At 37.2% G+C, this 19,142-nt stretch overlaps 1 protein-coding gene across 8 annotated transcripts in view; it reads left to right on the top strand.

Moving 5' to 3' along the window:
- LOC117407365 (protein furry homolog) overlaps positions 1 to 19,142 on the top strand; it is a 110,065-nt gene that overhangs the window by 86,607 nt on the left and 4,316 nt on the right. For 4 of the 8 annotated variants that reach the window (XM_059029588.1, XM_059029584.1, XM_059029586.1 and 1 more), the window contains exons 40-59: positions 609 to 807; positions 1,134 to 1,255; positions 1,529 to 1,716; positions 2,176 to 2,270; positions 3,321 to 3,928; positions 4,919 to 5,016; positions 5,152 to 5,322; positions 5,650 to 5,790; positions 6,967 to 7,146; positions 8,289 to 8,450; positions 8,637 to 8,711; positions 9,154 to 9,324; positions 11,067 to 11,270; positions 12,282 to 12,410; positions 13,344 to 13,489; positions 13,964 to 14,171; positions 14,809 to 14,958; positions 15,443 to 15,541; positions 16,271 to 16,354; positions 18,653 to 18,670. In XM_059029588.1, the coding sequence (XP_058885571.1) occupies positions 609 to 807; positions 1,134 to 1,255; positions 1,529 to 1,716; positions 2,176 to 2,270; positions 3,321 to 3,928; positions 4,919 to 5,016; positions 5,152 to 5,322; positions 5,650 to 5,790; positions 6,967 to 7,146; positions 8,289 to 8,450; positions 8,637 to 8,711; positions 9,154 to 9,324; positions 11,067 to 11,270; positions 12,282 to 12,410; positions 13,344 to 13,489; positions 13,964 to 14,171; positions 14,809 to 14,958; positions 15,443 to 15,541; positions 16,271 to 16,354; positions 18,653 to 18,670 (3,248 nt within the window). The remainder of the gene's footprint in view (positions 1 to 608; positions 808 to 1,133; positions 1,256 to 1,528; positions 1,717 to 2,175; positions 2,271 to 3,320; positions 3,929 to 4,918; positions 5,017 to 5,151; positions 5,323 to 5,649; positions 5,791 to 6,966; positions 7,147 to 8,288; positions 8,451 to 8,636; positions 8,712 to 9,153; positions 9,325 to 11,066; positions 11,271 to 12,281; positions 12,411 to 13,343; positions 13,490 to 13,963; positions 14,172 to 14,808; positions 14,959 to 15,442; positions 15,542 to 16,270; positions 16,355 to 18,652; positions 18,671 to 19,142) is intronic. The other 4 variants (XM_059029589.1, XM_059029590.1, XM_059029585.1 and 1 more) reach the window with 1 other exon arrangement.

Genomic DNA, 19,142 nt, shown 5'->3' on the forward strand with positions numbered 1-19,142 from the left:
ATTTTGTACTTTTGTTTACGTAATATGCATTATACACATCAAAAGATCGAATTCTGCATGTGAGTGACATTTAATGTGTGATTTATAGTATTCACACATTGTCAAACAGTTTCTGTTAACAGGAAGAAGAAGAAAAAAAACATACAGTGCGTGAATCCGTCTGACGAACCTTTGAAGGTTTAAAATAATCTTCGAATCCCTGGCTAGGGAACGAACTTTCGAACCTTCGGACACAGCCCTACATTCAATGTTATATCATTAAAGAAATTGACAAAAACCTCTTGTGAAATCATTAGTTTGTTTTTATAACTTCACAATAGTGCCGGTGCTACAGAATATGTTAGACTATGTGTTTAGATCATTATCTGTTTCTCACATGTTGTTTTTTTTTTTTTTTTTTTTTTTAGCTTGCTTGACTATGGTTTATCATTATTCTTTAATGCTTTTAGTGCATTCTGGTATTTGTCAGCTGTCAAATTGACGTTTAGGAGTAATTATAGAGAAAGACATTAGAATTAAGTATTAGCTTAACCTGTGCTGACAGAAAGACTTTGTATGTGTGGAAAATAAATGAGCGCAGTTCACTGTATCTTCCTCCGCACTGCCAGGTGGTTTTGACTTCTTAAGGGAGTATCAGACGTCTCCAGTGCCAGACTCGGGATTAAGCTCCAGCTCCACCTCCTCCAGCATCAGCCTGGGAGGCAGCAGCGGGAACCTGCCTCAGATCTCCCAGGAGATGGAGGACATGGAAACATCCATCGAGTCTGATGAGAAAGCTAACAAGCTAATAGAGTTTCTAACCACCAGGTGAAAAGACTGTCATCTACATAGCTATATACAGTCCCAATCAGAGACATATAGGTTCCAAAATATAACAGATATATATATTTTTGTATACATAGGGTAATAATATGAAAAATGATGTACAGGTACTAAGAATTTGGGTATTATTGTGCTGAAGGAAACTTGACAAAGGCACAGTTTGGAAGGATTTACAACCATACAAAACTGGCACAGTGTGAAATGATCTCCTTTAGTGCAATATAATTCCCAGTTCATTTTCTCTGTTTCTGCTGTTACTTCTATCCTCAGCACCATCTAGTATTTAAAATCATCTTCCTTTTTATTTTTAGGGCGTTTGGGCCCCTTTGGTGCCACGAGGACATCACTCCCAAAAACCAGAATTCCAAGAGTGCCGATCAACTGGCTAACTTCCTTCGCCACGTGGTGTCTGTTTTCAAAGAGTCAAAGTCAGGTAGGCTGGTCACACTTCGGCTGTTATTGAATGAACTGGAGCGGTATTTGCATCAGCAACACAATCAATCTCCTACTGGTAGATAAAAAATAGTGCCACTTAATCCAGACAGCGTATAGACCTTATTAAATTAAAACAAAAAAATCAATTTTTGAATAGTTTTCTTCCAGCTCACTTTGTGGTCATTTATTTTCCTGTAGATTTATTTATAAGGTCATTGGTTTATATGCAGTTTCCGCAAAACATTAAATGTGTGTTCTCCACGGACTGCAGATTTCCATTTGGAGCAGCAGCTGAGTGATGTGGCGTTACAAACCGGGCTGTCAAGCTCCTCCCGGCACTATGCGGGCCGCTCTTTCCAAATCTTCAGAGCCTTGAAACAGCCTCTGTCTGCCCACGCAGTGTCCGACCTGATCTCTCGCCTGGTGGAAGTCATAGGAGAACACGGAGATGAAGTTCAGGTACTTTCGTTTCACTGCTTTTCACCGTTCTGTCAGGTTTCACACCACAGGGACGCATCACCATTGAAATGAAATCCTGATTACAATTCACTTGGCTGTGAATAAGCAGGTGCAAGTAGAGCAAAGTGTTGTGAAGCATAGTTAAAGCAAGACAAAGCATGGTAAAGCATAGAAATGTAAACTATGATTCATGTGTAGTATAAGCATGATATGCTGTAAGCAATTTGAAAAGATAAAAGTGAAGCCATTGGTGCATTTTTTTTATAGAACTAACTGAACATGTTGAAGCCTAAACAACATACCCACGTATTTTTAAAACGCGGTCAAATTTTAGTGTGCTGAAACCCTGTACCAGGTCATGTGTGATTGGAGTATTATTGTATCCACAGCAATATGCTTCTCCATACCTCGTGCATTACAGGTAGATTGCTGTGTCTTTCACATCTTTGCTTAATTCAGGGCTATGTGATGGAAGCCCTGCTTACTTTGGAATCAGTTGTGGATAATTTGGCCGACTGTTTGAAGAATGCAGATTTAATGGCTATTTTGTCAAGGTAAGTCAGTGTTTTTTTCAAGCACAAGTATGTTAGTTTTTTTTTCTTTTTTTGTACTGCATCTGTTTTTAGTCTCGTTGCTGTTGTGCACAGCATGGTACTGCATTGCAATTGCATTACATTACCCTGCTCAACAGCCATTCAGAATCAAGCTTATCCTTAAAGGGATCACTGTGCAGAATCCTGACAATGCTATGCTTTCATAAACATAACATAACATATGATTCAATGATATAAATAAAGGCATACCCATGTATGTACAGTGTATTGTTGAACTTCTAAGTAGGGACAAGCATACTGGTTCTATCTTCCTATCAAGTGACTGGTTTTTGTGAAGTTTTTGAAACACAATTTACTGCACATTGCTGTTTTGTAAGCTTGTTTATAACAAAATAGACATATCAAATGCAAATATGTCTTGTGCAGATAGCAATGAAAGTTGAGTTGTATTAGCCATCCATAACACTTTTTCCTAAAACAAAACAATAGCTTGTTTTCAAAGCTGAATCTACACAATCTGTATAACTAAATAGACAAACAGAGCTGGTTTCACAGACCCTGATTAGTCTTGGACTACCTTACCTAAATTAACATTGGGTAGTCCAAGAGTGACACTAATCTGGGTCTGTGAAACCAACCATTAAGGTGGCAACACTTGGTTGGTGAACACAGGGAGGGAATAATAATAATAATAATAATAATAATAATAATAATAATAATAATAATAATAATAATAATCATCATCATCATCATCATCATCATCATCATGGGCTAGATTTTTTAAATTATTATGACCACAGTTTTTTCAAAAAGTTACCAAACCCAAAATAATCAAATCAGGCATTTAAGTTGAGGGCTTGTAAGAAGTCTTAAGTTGTTTGTGATAGATTTTAGAATTGTAATTTCTGCTACGATAATAATGATTTAGTAAAAAAGAGAGTGTCTTCTACAGTACAATCCCTAGTTTGCTTCTACTTTCTTCCTGAAAAAAAGTTATATTACTTGGATGTTAATTGTATTTTCTTTTTGGGGGGGGGGTGGTAAAATTAGGTCATCGTCCCCTGATTTCCTGACCAACGCCAAGCTGGCGTCCAGCCGTAAGAGCACCGGCCAGTTGAATCTGAGCGCAGGGGTCGGAGCCAGTGGCATGGGCACAGCCGAGCGCAGCAGGCACCAAAGGAGCTTCTCCGTGCCCAAGAAGTTTGGTGTGGTTGATCGGTCCTTAGACCCTCCCAGGAGTGCCACACTGGACAAAATCCAGGCCTGCACACAGCAGGGCATTTTATCCAAGACCCGGAGCTCATCCTCTTCAAAAGACAACATCACAGACCCAGCAAACGTGAACAATCCCACAAACCTCCTGGCTACCATCTTCTGGGTGGCTGTCTCGCTGATGGAGTCAGACTTTGAGTTTGAGTACCAGATGTCACTGAGGCTGCTTCACAAGTTGCTGGTGCAGATCCCCCTAGATAAAGCAGAAAACAGGGAGAAGCTGGAGAAACTCCAAGGGCAGCTGAAGTGGGCCAACTTTTCAGGGTTACAGCAGCTGTTGCTAAAAGGGTTTACCTCCCTCTCGACCACTGACCTGACCCTCCAGCTCTTCAGCCAGCTGACTCCTGTTTCTCGGGTGTCAGTGGTGGACTCCTCTCAAGCCATAGGTAATTAAAGTCAATTCACATTCAGTTCCATACAATGTTCATAGCTGCATGGTACAGCCTGATAAAGCCTCACTTGTTTTATTTGCTGCAGCATTGCCTTGTGAGTTGTGACCCATTATTGCACAAGATGAGTAATACATGAGTTTGCTACATGGATCAAGCCTATAACATTAAATACATGTGTTGTTGAAGTCTTGTAGAGTCTTATATCAGAAATGAAAAAAGGTCAACCTATCTAATTCTTCTTGTAAGTCTTAGTTTGCAGTTTAATGGGTATTTTTAATAACCTGCTTCTGCATCCATGGTTCACGCTGAACAGATGAGGTGTAGTGACTTTTTTTTTTAAATACATAAAATAATAATTGCACATGCATTCCAACTCTGTAACTAATAAGATTCCAAAACTGCTATGATCGGTCTGTATTGTTTTACTATGAAGTAACACACACACACCACACAGACACACACATATATATATGTGTGTGTGTGTGTGTGTGTACTTGTCAGGAGCTACTTTTAAACCACGGGGCAAGCTACCAGTATCTCGAGATCAACGTGTTGACGACCCTGTTTTACACTTTAGTAATACAATATGCTGGGTGGAAATCATTTATAAAGTATTACTAACTTAAGCCTTTATACATGTTTTTCTTTAAAGTTTTAAGTTGTCTGTTTGTGGGGTTTTTTTTGTTTTGTTTTGTTTTTAACATTTATGTTGGCAAAATAATTTTGTACTAACCATGAACTGTTCTTAGTAAGATCTGAAAGTTTCCACCAGACATGCAGTATTTCATTCTAAATGTGTGAGCAACATGACTACAGTGTACAAACTAACACACAGTATTATTAACAAGTTGGATTCCTCATTAACAAATGTCAACCTCCTAATCTCGGGTTGTGTAAGTTATAAATGGAACATTTGCACTTTTAATGCTTGTAATATCTCCCGTTTATGTCTAAAATCTACTTTTCATCATTCCTCTGTTTTAGGTTTCCCATTGAATGTATCGTGTCTGCTTCCCCATCTAATTCAGCACTTTGACAGCCCAACTCCTTTCTGTAAGGATATTGCTGAAAGGATAGCCCAGGTTTGTAGTAGTGCTCATTCTTAAACCTCAATTATAATATAATAAAATAGTCTTTAAGCATATAAATATGATATGATATTTTCAGATTCCTACATTGTTTTCTATAGTTGTTGTTTTGTGTTTCCCATTTTCTAGGTGTGCATAGAAGAGAAGAATACCAAGCTCTCAAACCTTGCTCATGTCATGACGCTGTACAAGACCCACGCATACACAAGGGACTGTGCCACCTGGGTTAATGTTGTTTGCCGATACCTTCATGAAGCATTTGCTGATATCACATTGAATATAGTTACTTATATGACAGAGGTTTGTGTTATGATTCCCATGCTTTCAAGGGGTGATGATGGTGTTGTTATGCAATTGTAGTGAAACGTGATTAGCACCACAGTTTAATTTCTGTTTCGCTGCTTGAGTTTTAGCAGAACTAGAAGATGTTGCATGTAACATCCTACTGCTGCAAGTTTATTTGTGATAAAACTTTGTCAGGACATTCTTGAGCACAAGGGGATTATATGTTGCTAATAACTTAGACTAGTTTAGACATGTTTATTTTAAGTGACTGTAATAATGTAGTGTTAAACGTATTTTTAAAGCTCTTCACGGTATGCAATTAACATTTCACTTTCAATGCAGCTGTTAGAAAAGGGCCTTCCCAGCATGCAACAGTCTCTTCTTCAGATCATCTACAGTCTCCTCAGTCACATGGATCTCACTGGCATTCCTGTCAAACAGTTCAACATGGAGGTGCTGAAGACCATTGAAAAATTTGTCCAGGTAAAACACAAAGATTTTAATGACCTTAATTGGAATGAATGTAGCTTTTGTAACCCTCACTAAAGTCAGGTCAATTAATCTTTAAGTGATAATTAAAGCATGTACTGTAGATTCCAGTTGAATGCACAAAATTATACAAGAATAAAACTCCCAAAGGCACCCCAAAAATAGTAATTATAAATTAGATATTTTAGAATCAAATTGCACCAGATAAGTACAGTCACAATGGGAGAAATCAGTATATTAATATTCCGCAAATAGTATTTCAAAAGATGATTAATTTGAATTCCGCAGAGGAAAAACTATAGGAAGACCTCCTTTGCAGTCTGCCCTGCTTGATGATAAATGTATAAGAAAAGGGAGCCTGGAGAGGTAACCTTCCTGATGAGTGGTCATGTAATGTTTTGTGGCGGTTAGTGTAAGAGGCTGTGTTAACATAAGCACTGTAACAGGTACATTATGTCAGGTTAATAAAGCTAACACATTTTAAATTCAAAGTTCTTCGTTGAAGACTGGAAAACTAATAGCATCACTCATGCTGACAATAAATGGGCCAAGTTCATTTCTTAAATAGAGGAATTAAGGAGAAAATTGATTTTAAAAAAAACTAACCAATACCAGTATTTTATATAAGAAATGTAACCCAGAACATCACCTTATTGTTCACATTGTACTTGAAGACTACTGCATCGTTCTGCTGTACAATATGCCTAACTATATTGGAACAAATTTAAGTACAGTAACATAGCAAGCAAAAAATCACATTATCCTTCTCTAATTATCAGCTAAATAAGTACTAGCAACAAATGGAGTTCATTTTAACAGCAGAAAAAGGTTACTAACATTTAAAAACCTTCTTTTTCATGTACTGGGTATTGTAGATGTGTTTAGGCTATTAAAATAGACCTCTTGTATGTAAAGCTATAAACCGGACAAGGCTACTCAGCACTGTTTGATAAGGGACAAATATATCCAGGACACACCCAGCACAGAGGCAGCTACTTTGGCGCATTGCCTTACTCTAAAGTGCTTTCGAATGTTAACATTAGAAATATAAAGGATGTTGTGTGTATATTATACCACAAAATGCATTCCATACTGTTTATCAGTGTAGAATTGGTGTGCATTGTCCAGTTTAGGTATAAAATGAAAAGCGATTCCTGCCCTTTCTTTCAGAGTGTTCACTGGAAGGAAGCCCTGAACATTCTCAAGTTGGTGGTCTCTCGTTCTGCCAGCCTAGTGTTGCCCTCGTACCCGCACAGTGACCTGACGCACGTACACATGAGCCGGGTGTGGGACAGCTCTTCAAAGGAGCTGCCAGGGAAGACTTTGGATTTTCACTTTGATATTTCAGAGGTACAAACCATCTCCCGGTTTCACTCTCAGTGAATTCTGTTGTACATTATTAATAAGTCTCAAGTGGTTCATTTTCAACCGTTTTTCTATTAATAAAATCAAGTGAGAGAGGAGGAGAGCAAATCTGTACACATGTTGTAGGCTTGTATTGTTATTTTATTTAAAAAAATAAAATATTTGGTAAAAGTAAATAACATTGCATTTTTTTATATAGTTTTTAAGCTTACTGAATTCCAACCAACCTTTAGTTAGTGGGAATAAAATTACATTAATGATTTAAAAATGTAAAAAAATGTTGTTCTATATGAAACAGTACGTCTTTTCCCAAATGCGGACAAAATGAACAACCACAATTTTTGTTAAGGCTAAGAAAAACAAAACCTCTATCTTAGTAACGGATCTATCTGATCAGAACTTACTAATGTGTGGGAACTCAGATTAAGCAAGAGGGCTATTTATGTGGTTTTTTGAATTGCAGGAAATGATGTCAGTCTTTCAACAACCCATTGTATCAGACATAGCTAGAGTCTGGAAAATGTTAAACATTACTGGAGGACAAACTAGCAGAACAGCAGTTACGGTGTTTAACTGATGTTTTTTACATAAATATATTTATAACCTTTTAGCTTGTTTTGTTAAAAACAAAACGAAATACTGTACAGTGTAATTAGTTTTACTGCAGATGCTGCCAAGTAAATGAGTAAGTACCATACCTTACCATAAAGTAAAGCTTTTGGGGATTTGAAGTTGTCTTTATTGCTGTCGATGAGCTAATCTGGTAACTACTGAAACAACTGGAATGCTTTAATTGGCTCGTATTCTATTGCTATTTGTCATGAGAACAGTTATGTGTATTTTAGTGAAGTGTTGCAACCACCCAGAGCAGTCAATAAGATACTGGTGAGAACTAAAGCAAGTATTAAAAATGAATGAACCGCTCAGTAATTAGCTCTACAAGCAACATTCGCTAGCGAAAGCTCTTTGAAGGAAATGTTAAAGAATTTAAAAATCTAAACGGACTTAGAGTGTCACACCAAATAGTCATGTTATCGTCGTGATTTCATCTTGTGTTGCTATATGTTGCTAAGTCATTGGTGTACAGTAGGGATTTTGGAAAGTGAAGCCGTTCTCCCTGTCTGTAGACTCCAGTCATTGGGAGGAGATATGATGACCTGCAGGGGCCAGCAGGGCGAGATGGTAAAAGCAGAGCTATAGCTGTCACCCGGAGCACCTCCTCAACATCATCAGGCTCAAACTCCAATGTCCTGGTGCCTGTGAGCTGGAAAAGACCACAGTCCTCACAGGTAAGAGGAAAGGGGCAAATATGATATGGCTGTGCTGCACTAAATAATATAATACCGGTTCAAAAACGTATATATGAATATAAATAGGAAGTTTGAATGTTGGTAAATTAATGTTAAACTGGTCTTACTCCTTAAGAAGCACTTTACAGCGGAATTTGTTATACAATTTTTATTTTCATTTTACAGAAACGAACCAGGGAAAAGCTGGTTAATGTGCTCTCTCTATGTGGGCAAGAAGTGGGGCTAACCAAAAACCCTTCAGTAAGTCTTCGGTACCCTTTCCAGTGTTCATTTTAGCATTAAAGCAAAATCCCTTCCTAAATCTCACTTTTGAAATGTACTAAACAGTGTACCGTGAATTGAATAGAATGAAGTATTTTGTTTTTTTACAGAGCTGTATTATTACTATCAATTGTTTTGCATTACATAGAAACAGAGAAGCAGAGTTTCAGAACTGGTGTGTAAAAGTATTACTAATATAAAGAAGGAGGGTTTGAATATCTGTATTAGAACTGACAGTGAAAGAGTTAATGCTCTGCCTATTGTTATATTAGCAGGCCGCAATTTGATATCTGTGCTCTATATTAAAAATAGAACAGCGGTATAAAAATAGCCAGTGCATGATGTGATGGCAGTTCATGCATTTTTGTTTTACTAACACCAAAGGGAGCCGGTCAGTGTTAAAGAGGAGAGTTTGTTGCAGGTGATTTTCTCCTCCTGTGGGGATCTTGATCTGATTGAGCACCAGGCTAGCTTGGTGTCCTCGGAGGACGGTGCGAGGGAGCAGGAGAACATGGACGACACCACCAGCGAGCAGCAGTTCAGAGTCTTCAGAGACTTCGACTTCCTGGACGTGGAGTTGGAGGATGGAGAGGTATGGCAGCTTCAGATATTTACTACTGAGTAAGGATTCTTTTTTTATCTATGACTTTAAATTTAAGATCAAGCTGACAAACGTTTCGGCCCATGCTTTTATCGGTGGAAAGAAAGTTTTGTCATATTTTTTAAGTGTCATTAGCACAAATTTTTGAAACAGAAAACAAACTATTAGCAAGCAAATCAGAAGGTTATTTGTATATACTTATCATGTTGGTGAGCACATGCATTCACTGTACTTGGATCATATAAGACCTCTGTTGCTAAGTCATTATATTTGCATTATTTTAAATGCCATTGTTTTTTAAGTTAGTCATGAAAAGGAGGTATTAGGGATGCTAGTGTTATTGTTATTGTTTTAACAACCAATGTTAACTATTCCATAGTTTGCAAATCAATGCTGAGATTTCAAAAACAGATTATACTTGATTAAACTGGATAGCTTGTCTTGATTATGTGTAATTTCATTTCTTTTTTTGTTTTTGTCTGTGCGACCCAGGAGCTTCAGGTAAGAATCAGTTATGTGTCAAATGAAGATGGTTTTCTGAAGTGGCGAAATGTTGAAATGTTTACAGTACTTTTTGTATCTCATCGTCACTTTTGTTCAGTTTGCTATTTTTGCACAGTGCCTATATCTGTGTCATTATCTCATACATGTAATTATTCTGTGCATGCTTAAATCAGGAATGCTTTCAGCAAATGCCTTGCTATTTTGATTTGGCTATTGTGGGATAAACATTGATGTTATAAAGACCAAGCTAATTGTCACATGCAAGAGTGCATGTCAACACAAGGCCTGTTTATAACATGTAATTCTACAGTTGCCATTCAGTAGCTCTAGGCTGGAGTGCATGCTTTATTTCAATGAAGAGCTATGGGTGGACTGTCTGGCAAATTGGTGGTATACACAAAATGTGACCCCTAAGATCCACTCAATCTTAAATGGGTCCATTCTGCTGTACCTTTGTAAAAAGATCTGCCTGGTGGCAAGCATGCGTCATTTATGTTGCTTGTTTAAATTGACCATCGCTTTTTCTAGATTAAAGCAGTTTTTACAGAACATTGTGTACATTATTCTGTATAGTCATTCTACTGTCAATTCATGATTTAAAGGCAAATGAAGGAAAGTAAAAATGGGAATATTACCAAAATAGCGAGAAATAACCAAGTTTCATTAAGGAATAATGCCTCATTGTTTATAACTAGCTCGGTACCATTACTGATGTGTTTTCACATAAATGGTGCAAATAGCACCAGAAATAATAAAAAAAAAAAAAACATTGATGTGTTGTTGATCCTGAAAAAAAGGTTCAATATAAATGTGGGCCTGTGTTTTGACATACTTTAAGTTTACTATAAGTTTTTACTTGGATATTCAGGAAACAAACTTTTACAAGCCATGTCCTTGTAATAGGTCATCACCTGTGTCAGAACAACAGGCTGTACAGCAGATGGACTCTTGGGATTAAGGAATATAAATATTTAATTAGCAAGACGTGCCCTTAATGGAACAGCGATAAACAGCAAGCTAACATCAGCCTTTTGGCTTCTTTTTTTTTATGTGGTTCTTTACCTGCATTAGCTCATTTTGAAAATCTCTTTTCTTTTGCACAGTACATTCAGCAAGATGCTGGAGTGGAGTGTGTGATTTGAAGTTTTATTAATTTCTTATCCAAGCCTGCAAATACAAGCTCTGCTGTTTCCCAGCGCTATGTAATTGAAGGGTTTGGTCTCTTGCAGGGCGAGAGCATGGATAACTTTAACTGGGGAGTTCGCCGCCGTTCTCTAGACAGCCTGGACAAGAGTGACATGCAGCTGCTTGAAGAGAGCCAGCTCTCAGGAAGCACACCCAGCCTGAGCAAAATCAACCATGAGGATTCCGATGAGTCATCAGAGGAGGAGGCCCTCACAGCCAGTCAAATACTGGCACATTCCCACCACCTGGTAAGTGTTTTTTTTTTTTGGAATTTATAGATGTATGGTGGAAATTCAGGTTTGACTTTCCATTCTTTAACATTGCTATGCAACATTGAGTTACTTGGTGGCGCTGTGCCTTTTTTGTTAAATTAAAGAAGGTATTTAAATATAAAGTTAAAGGGAAAGTAGTTTTTTTAACATCCCTGTGTGTAAGTAACACCCTTGCTGGTATAAATGAAGGCTATTATTGGTTTGCACTTAACTGGAACTTTATACATTTTTGTTTCTGGAATTGTATTTAATTTTTTTCAATTTTTGTGTGGTACAGAGGCAAAAACAACCTACAAAGCAGAGACAGGATGTTTACAATCTGTTAACAGATTGGGCCACTTTTAATGCTGTATTTGTTTTATTTGTTTTGCTATAGCGTTTGCTACCTTCTCTGGAGTAATTTAGTTGCATTTATTGTACTGGAGTCTGACTGTACTGCTTTTTGCAATTGTTTTTACTTCAGAATTGAAACATCCACTCATCCTTATTTCACAGGCTTACTTGCAGAGTTTAAAGTAATTGTACTGTAGCTAACAAAATAGTTCCATAAAGTATCTTCGCCATAAAACATGATATCTGATACTGCTCTAGTTTGCAAGCCATGCTTTTAGATTGTCTTGCCTTCCTGGGTCATTTCACCTGGAGAGTGGATTTGTCCCCACCCCTTCAGCAGCTGTCAATAACCAATCAGCTGCTTCCCCTATTGACTGACATGCTTTCAGCCAATAACATTCTTTAATCCATAAGACACTGCTGAGGTAAAATGTAAATACAGGTGCACTAAAATATGTGTTTCTTTCAAAACTACACATTTGAGACCTATGTAGCTAATGGAAGTGTAATCTGGCTTCTCTCATTGGTGATTTACAAAAAAAGACTAAATCAACTAAGCACAATGCCTTTATCAAGGTAAAACTGAACAGCTTAGATTGCACTCCTTCCAAACAGCTCTATCATCTAACGGTCGGTCAATTTGTTTTATTTCAGATTATAAATCTCTCCCCTTCTGAGGAGACGAATCACACGGATTCCCTCTCCACCTCTGCAGACCCACACTCCTTAAACACAAGGACCCCTAGTTTCGAAGTCTCTCTTCCTGATGACACTAATCAGCGGGTGAATAAGGGGTTAAATGTGACAGAGCTGTGGGAGCATGCTAATCCTTATCCATATCACTCCCCTATACTGGCATACCTTGCTAATGCTAGAAGAAAATTTTGGGAATAGGGAGCTCTGTGGTGGGAAAAGGGAGGTGGGGTGGGGTGGGGTGGGGTGTAGACGGTATGCTTATCTTGTGGACAGGCCACATACCATTCCTTTCTAGGGTATGGGATAACTGCATGCATGTACAGTGGAAATAATACTTTAGCACTTGCAAAATGTTTTGCACTTTCTCAGTTTTGGCTTTTTGATTCCTTTTTTCTATTTCTTTAGCTACTCTCTGGTTTATGAGGTTGTTGCTGATTGTGGTGTTAGGGTCTTACTAACTCTTTTAATAGGCAATGTGCACAACTATGCTGTGGGCAGCTGAGTATAAAATATGCTATGGGGATGTGAGAAAACACAAAGGAGTTGTACACATTGCCCTTAGCCCACGCCTTTGGGTACATGACCAGAATATTAAGCTCTGGTTTTAAAGTTTGCTGAATTGGCATCATTTAAGCACAGCTGGGTGCATCAAAAAACTACCACACGGATTGTTTCTGTCCTTTGGAAAAGGTCAGTGAAAACATTATTATTTCAGTTATATATATATTTTTTAACTAGAAAACAATAGTGTTTTATTATCACGTAGATCTATGGAAGTCTTGATTGTATAGCATTGTTTACCGTTTCTTTAAACTTTGTTCATTTAGTTCTTTTTGAAAGGTTCAGATCTAAAAGATTCACTTTAGAACAACCATTTCAATTATTTACATTACCTGCCTCAGTATATCTGTCGAGATTGCTGATTGCTGCCGTCAGGTTAGTTAGATAGCCGTTGTTTTTGCTGAATCGTTTGAGGTTGTGCTTCTTTATACCTTACTCAGTGTTTTTTTTTTCATGCAGGCTGAAGTTTCAGCTGAAGAGGAGGACACAAATGTTCATGAGGATGACCTTTCATTGTCTGTCAGTGAACTACCGGCAGCTTTTGAGTGCAGCGACAGCTTCACTTTAGAAATGGCAGAAACTGAAGACCACGCAGGACTGCCAAGGTAGGAATTTACCCTTCCCATAAAAAAAATAGCAGTTGTGGTCTCTTTAGTGTTGTCTTTATTTAGATTTGCCACATTTTAGCTCAATTAACAAGGATTAATCATTTCACCCTATGTGTGAAATCAAATAAGAACAATAGAGGTCAGTGGTAATGCTCATAATTCCAAATTCAAAGTAACTGCTCTCATAGTTTGTTATGGAAGCTTTATACCTACATAACAGTGTGGGTGAAAAGATTCATGATCGAGGTTAATAACCAAAAGAAACCTACTAGAAGTGGTCCTAAAATGACAATTAAACATGATTTATATTTTTTATATACTATAAATACAATACCATGTGATTTAGTTTTAGGTTTTTCTCTTTCATTTTTTTTATGGTTGAGAGTTTATGGCTTTATTTTCATATATTTTATCGTGACTTCTGTGTGTAACATATTGTAAATTGTGGTTCTCTGTCGCTTGTATGTTCAGCTTTGGAGAAGAAGAGAGGGCTGGGTTGCAGGAGGCCCGTGCTTCCCCCCCTCCATCCCCATTCTTCTCTGCCATCCTGGCTGCCTTTCAGCCCGCAGTCTGTGATGACGCAGAAGAAGCCTGGCACAACCACATCAATCAGCTGGTGTCAGACTCCGATGGCTCCTGCGCAGTCTATACCTTTCACGTGTTCTCTTCCCTGTTTCAGGTAAATGCTTTTACATGAATGTGGTACTGTTCATGAATCCTTTGCAAAATAAGTATTTGCTGCAATTCTTTGCAATCTCAGCCTTTTGCATTTAATTTTAATTCTGAAATGCCTGTGAGATTTAAAAGTTATTGTTGTTTAGTATCTGGAAAAATGCTAATTTATTTATTAAGTAAAGTACTCAGCGCCGCAGAGTATTAGAGCTAAATTAATATACAGTCAACTCTCATTAATACTAATTTCAAAGGACCAGCAAAAAAAAAAAGGTTTTATCAGTAATTCATAGTATCAGGAGTCTAAGCCAAATGCATACTGTCAGTTTTTATTGAAGTTACAGTAACACTGAAATCAAATTTTAACTAGAGTGAAAAGCATCAAATATAAAGTACTGTGCATTTTGTTAAAAACACGGTTTTAAATGAAATTATACATTGCTAATGAACTGCACTTTAAACCAGCATGTCCCATTCTGATCACAGGCCTTTTTAAAACTCAAAAGCAAAACCTCTGGTAGCAAGTTAATACATTTCCCAATATCCTTTACACTCAGAAGAATGAGAATGAGAATTTACTGTAATTTGTACCTCTACAAATATACCTTGAAATAAAAAAATTGTTCAAATATTTTTCATCATAGAACATTCAAAACAAATTCTGCTCCTTAACCTGTGATGCTGCTGGTTACCTTGGAGATGGCCTTCGAGGAATAGGAAGCAAGTTTGTCCGGTCCTCACAGATGCTGACATCATGTTCGGAGTGCCCGACTCTGTTTGTAGACGCTGAAACAGTAAGTATAAAGTTTGCTACTAAAAGATATTTTCTTTCATTATATATTTCAGTTAATTTCAGTTTATTGACCAAATACCTTTAATTTTACAACCAGGTGATTCAAATATAAATGTAATCTACAAGAAAACAGTACCCAATACTTGTAACATACATTAAATAATAATATACAATTGCTTAAATGTAATATAGAGTATTAACTATAGGTAAGTGTGTGTAATAAGCCTGTTTAGGACTTCGAGGGGTTATGGGACATCATGGCCACGAGACCGTATGTCAAGTCCCTAACCCAGAACCCAAGAAGCCCTTAACAGGCTTGATTATCTTACAGTAGTTATGGATAATATTACAAATTATGTGCTATAAATTAATGTGGATAACTAAGTTAGTTTTCTAAAAACAGTTACAATAGAAAAGCCATAATGAACAATATGGAATTTGATTTAATTATGTATTATGCTTATGTTGCAATATTATTCTTTCAGCTCATCTCTTATGGGCTTTTGGAGAAAATGAAGTTTAGTGTTCTGGAACTTCAAGAATATTTGGATACCTACAACAACAGGAAAGTGGCTGCCATTTCAGTGAGTACATGCTCTTGATTAAAGGGTTGTATTCGGTATTTGGAAATGCATTGCATTGGAATTCATTATTGTGAATATTATTACAGTAATGAATACTTTTCTGGATTCGGATTGTTTTTTATTCCACAGTAACATACTGTACTTTCTGGTGGTATTGGACCCTGTAATGTTGTATGTATATCTTTTATATAGAATAATTGCGTAACTGTATGTTACACATATAACTAGTTTGATACAGTACATGTTCTCAGGTGAAATTCACAAACTTCTCCCAGTTATCATCTGATCATGTAATGCTTGAATCACTTGTATCATACCTTTACAAGTTGTTCAGAAGTTTTCACTGCTTCTGGTGTGGCAGGTCCACCAATCGCACACCATCACAACTCGCTCTAGTATAGTCACATTCATTTCTAGCCCATACTTCTCCATGAGTAACCCATGTGACTGTGACGGGGATACACAGTTTATTGGGACTGTTCTGGAACCCTCCTGTGTTTCAGATGAAAACAAGCCAATAAATCTATGCCAAAGCAAAATGGTTTATGAGGCAGGTGTAGACATGAACCAACAGTGGCACAGCACTTGAATGAGGCCTTGCTTTCAAATCGGAGCCCTAGAGCATTGTTTCAGGGGATTCGTTCTTCCAGGACTTTGTCGGCTTAAATACAGCTGCGTGAAGTAGCTGTGACCTTCAGTTATAATATTCTTTTCTTTCTTGTGAAACAGTGGCTTACAAACTGTAAGGCGACATTTCCAAGAGGTCCCAGAGACGGAGTGATTACCTGTCAGCCGGGGGACTTGGAGGAGAAGGTAAGCAGTAAATGACCCTGTCATGAGAACAAAACAAACAAACAAAAAAAACACTTAGAAGTGAAAACTGCACACTTTAAAAAATGCAGCTCACTCTGAAAGTATTACAGTGCTTTAGCTAAGAGGAATCATTTGTTGGCTTTTTATTGAAAAATTCAATACACTTAAAAGAAGTGTGTCTGTATACGATTCATTGTATACAGTGGATTATGAAATGATGGGCCCTGTCAACAACATTTTTAATCATTACTTATTGAAATGCCTGGTATGTTTTAATGGAATAAATAAACTAGGAAACATCTTTAGAAAAAACTATTTCATGAAAATCCAGTTTTATTTAATCCTTTAAACCAGACTTTAAATAACTGAGAGTTAAAGCTTTGCCAAGATGATTTATAAACAAGCAGTGGTATAAATCACAGAACCAATCTGAGACAGAATCTTAAATATTGCATGATTACTGTGGAAGATGATCATACTGAATTCATTTCATATACTAATGTCATAATTAATAACCTCTTTAATATTTCTGCATCCAGAAAATGCTGTTCCTCATTTCATTATCATTTACATCACAGGGGTCAGCTGGCTATAATGCAGAAATAGTACAAATGTTTCCCTACAGTGTTTCTTTTACTTCATTGCAAATCATTGAAATGTGTATAGACATGTAACTAAATTAAACATTAAAAAATAAAACCACAGCAACAATTTTAAACAGACACAAATCTATATTAAGGAAGTTCATTGCACCATCTTATTTAAAATCCTATTTGTGGTGTTTTTAGTATGTATTTAGTGAATTTGATTGGCTTCACCATGCCAGGAAGCCAAAGCGCAAGGGAATGGAAGACAGAAGCTGACCTCTGCCCACGACAAAGGGACCACAGATTGCTTAATTACAAAACCATTTTATAAATATTAGATTAATTGGATATAACAAAATAAGTTTCATTCATTAGCACAATTTGAAGCATTCTTCATAATATCACTTTTGTAATCCCCATGCTCTGGAAAGTCCTTGGAATTCTTAAGAATTTATCATTCAAATTCTAAAGACTAACTTGAAGTGCTTAATTCTTAAAAAAAGCTGAAGGCATGAATGGCTACATAGTGGGTGAATGCACTAGCCTTTCATCTCTGGGTTCAGTCTGGGCTCAAAGGCTTACAAAGTGAATTGTTTGCTAGTTTGGTGGGCTTAACTTTTTAATCTAGTTCAGGGTGATTTGGCACAATTATTAGCTTTTTTTATTTCCAAGCGGTCACAACTAAGTAACGGTTTAATGGACATTTACACAGCACCAGACAGCACTGTACTTCTCTGCAGACAGTGATATTAGTCCATCCATTTCTTGAATACTTAATTCACACAATACATCTTAAGTAATAGATTTATGCCTTGAGAAATTCTGCAGAAGTCAAAACTCTTGAAAGTATTGCCTTCATATATCATTCACAACTCTGAATAGCTTTTTGCTCCAATACACCCATGTAACCTTCATTAGTTCAGTGGCATATTTTCTTTTTATATTCTGTGCTACTTTTTTTTTTGGGTGGACGGTGGACAGTGATGCAGGATGAGAGCTTTCCCTCACAGCTCTGTGAGCGCACCTCAGTTGTGACCTGAACATGCCCTGCATTGTCAAGCCATGGTTGTGCCAAGATTGTGTGCTGGTTTTATAATGTGGACTCTAATGTCTGCTGCCTTTGGGCTTGGTTGATACCGCCAAACTTATTCCACTTGTGACAAGAGCAGGATTAAAACCAGGGCACCCCGAGAAGAAAGGCGACAGAAGTTAGCAAATTAGTCTTCTGTGACACCTAGTCCCCCCATTCCACTTTTTTAAAGGGTAATTCTGGTTTGTCAAACCAAACCGTACTGGTTATATATTTGTTAAGGAAAATTCCTTTTAAGATTCTCAAAGTATTCCTTGAAGAGCTCATCCACTAGGAACCCCCAACATATTTTCTCATTTGTGTCCACCCAGAAAAGAAAAATACAAACTTTTCTTTTCTGCAATGTGTCTCAAAGCTGGGGCTTTGTTGCTTTCTGGTTTTGCTACAGAAGGGCCTGTGTGAGGGTTACTGTCCTTGCACACCTGTTTTACACAGCTGTATGACAAAGCCTGTTATACAGCAGCCTGTCTTTCTTTGCATGCTCTATAAAATGAAAGCATTTTATGACAACCACACTGTTTTTGCTCTGAATGGGACTGTGCTATAAAGTGCATGCTTTTCATTGATCTTCTATATTTTCTTCCTTTCACTTTTTTATCCTGTGACATGCTTGCTGTGTAGCAAATGGAATCGCTGGCAGTAAGTTAAAAAGTTTTTCAATATTTCCTGTCGATTGGCAGATGGAAAAATAAAGTTTGAAATGTAACTTTTCCCTTTATTGCAGAGCACAGTGTTACAGTTAAAAAAAGGTTGTGCTTGGCATTAACAGTTTTGCTAACTGTATTTGCTCTAGCGCAAAATGTGTACGCTTTAGGAAGTGCTACCACGTGGTGTACATTTTGAATTACAGCAAAATATGTGTTGAGAATCAACCTGATAACATATTGTACTAACAGAAGCTTTCAATAGTTTCTGTCCCCCAAATTAACAAACAAATTAAACGATTACGGAGGCTTAGGGGCGCAAGCGGGTTCCAATGTCGTCCTTATCCTTTTGTATCTAATCCTGCTACCCTTTGCTGGGAGTTGAAATTAAAATATTAGGTTTGAACGGCAAACGCAATGTTCCAAGAATGTTTTTGAGATTGAAACAATTACAGAATATTCATCTT

The sequence above is a fragment of the Acipenser ruthenus genome, chromosome 8 (assembly GCF_902713425.1).
Source record: "Acipenser ruthenus chromosome 8, fAciRut3.2 maternal haplotype, whole genome shotgun sequence".
Classification (NCBI taxonomy): domain Eukaryota; kingdom Metazoa; phylum Chordata; class Actinopteri; order Acipenseriformes; family Acipenseridae; genus Acipenser; species Acipenser ruthenus.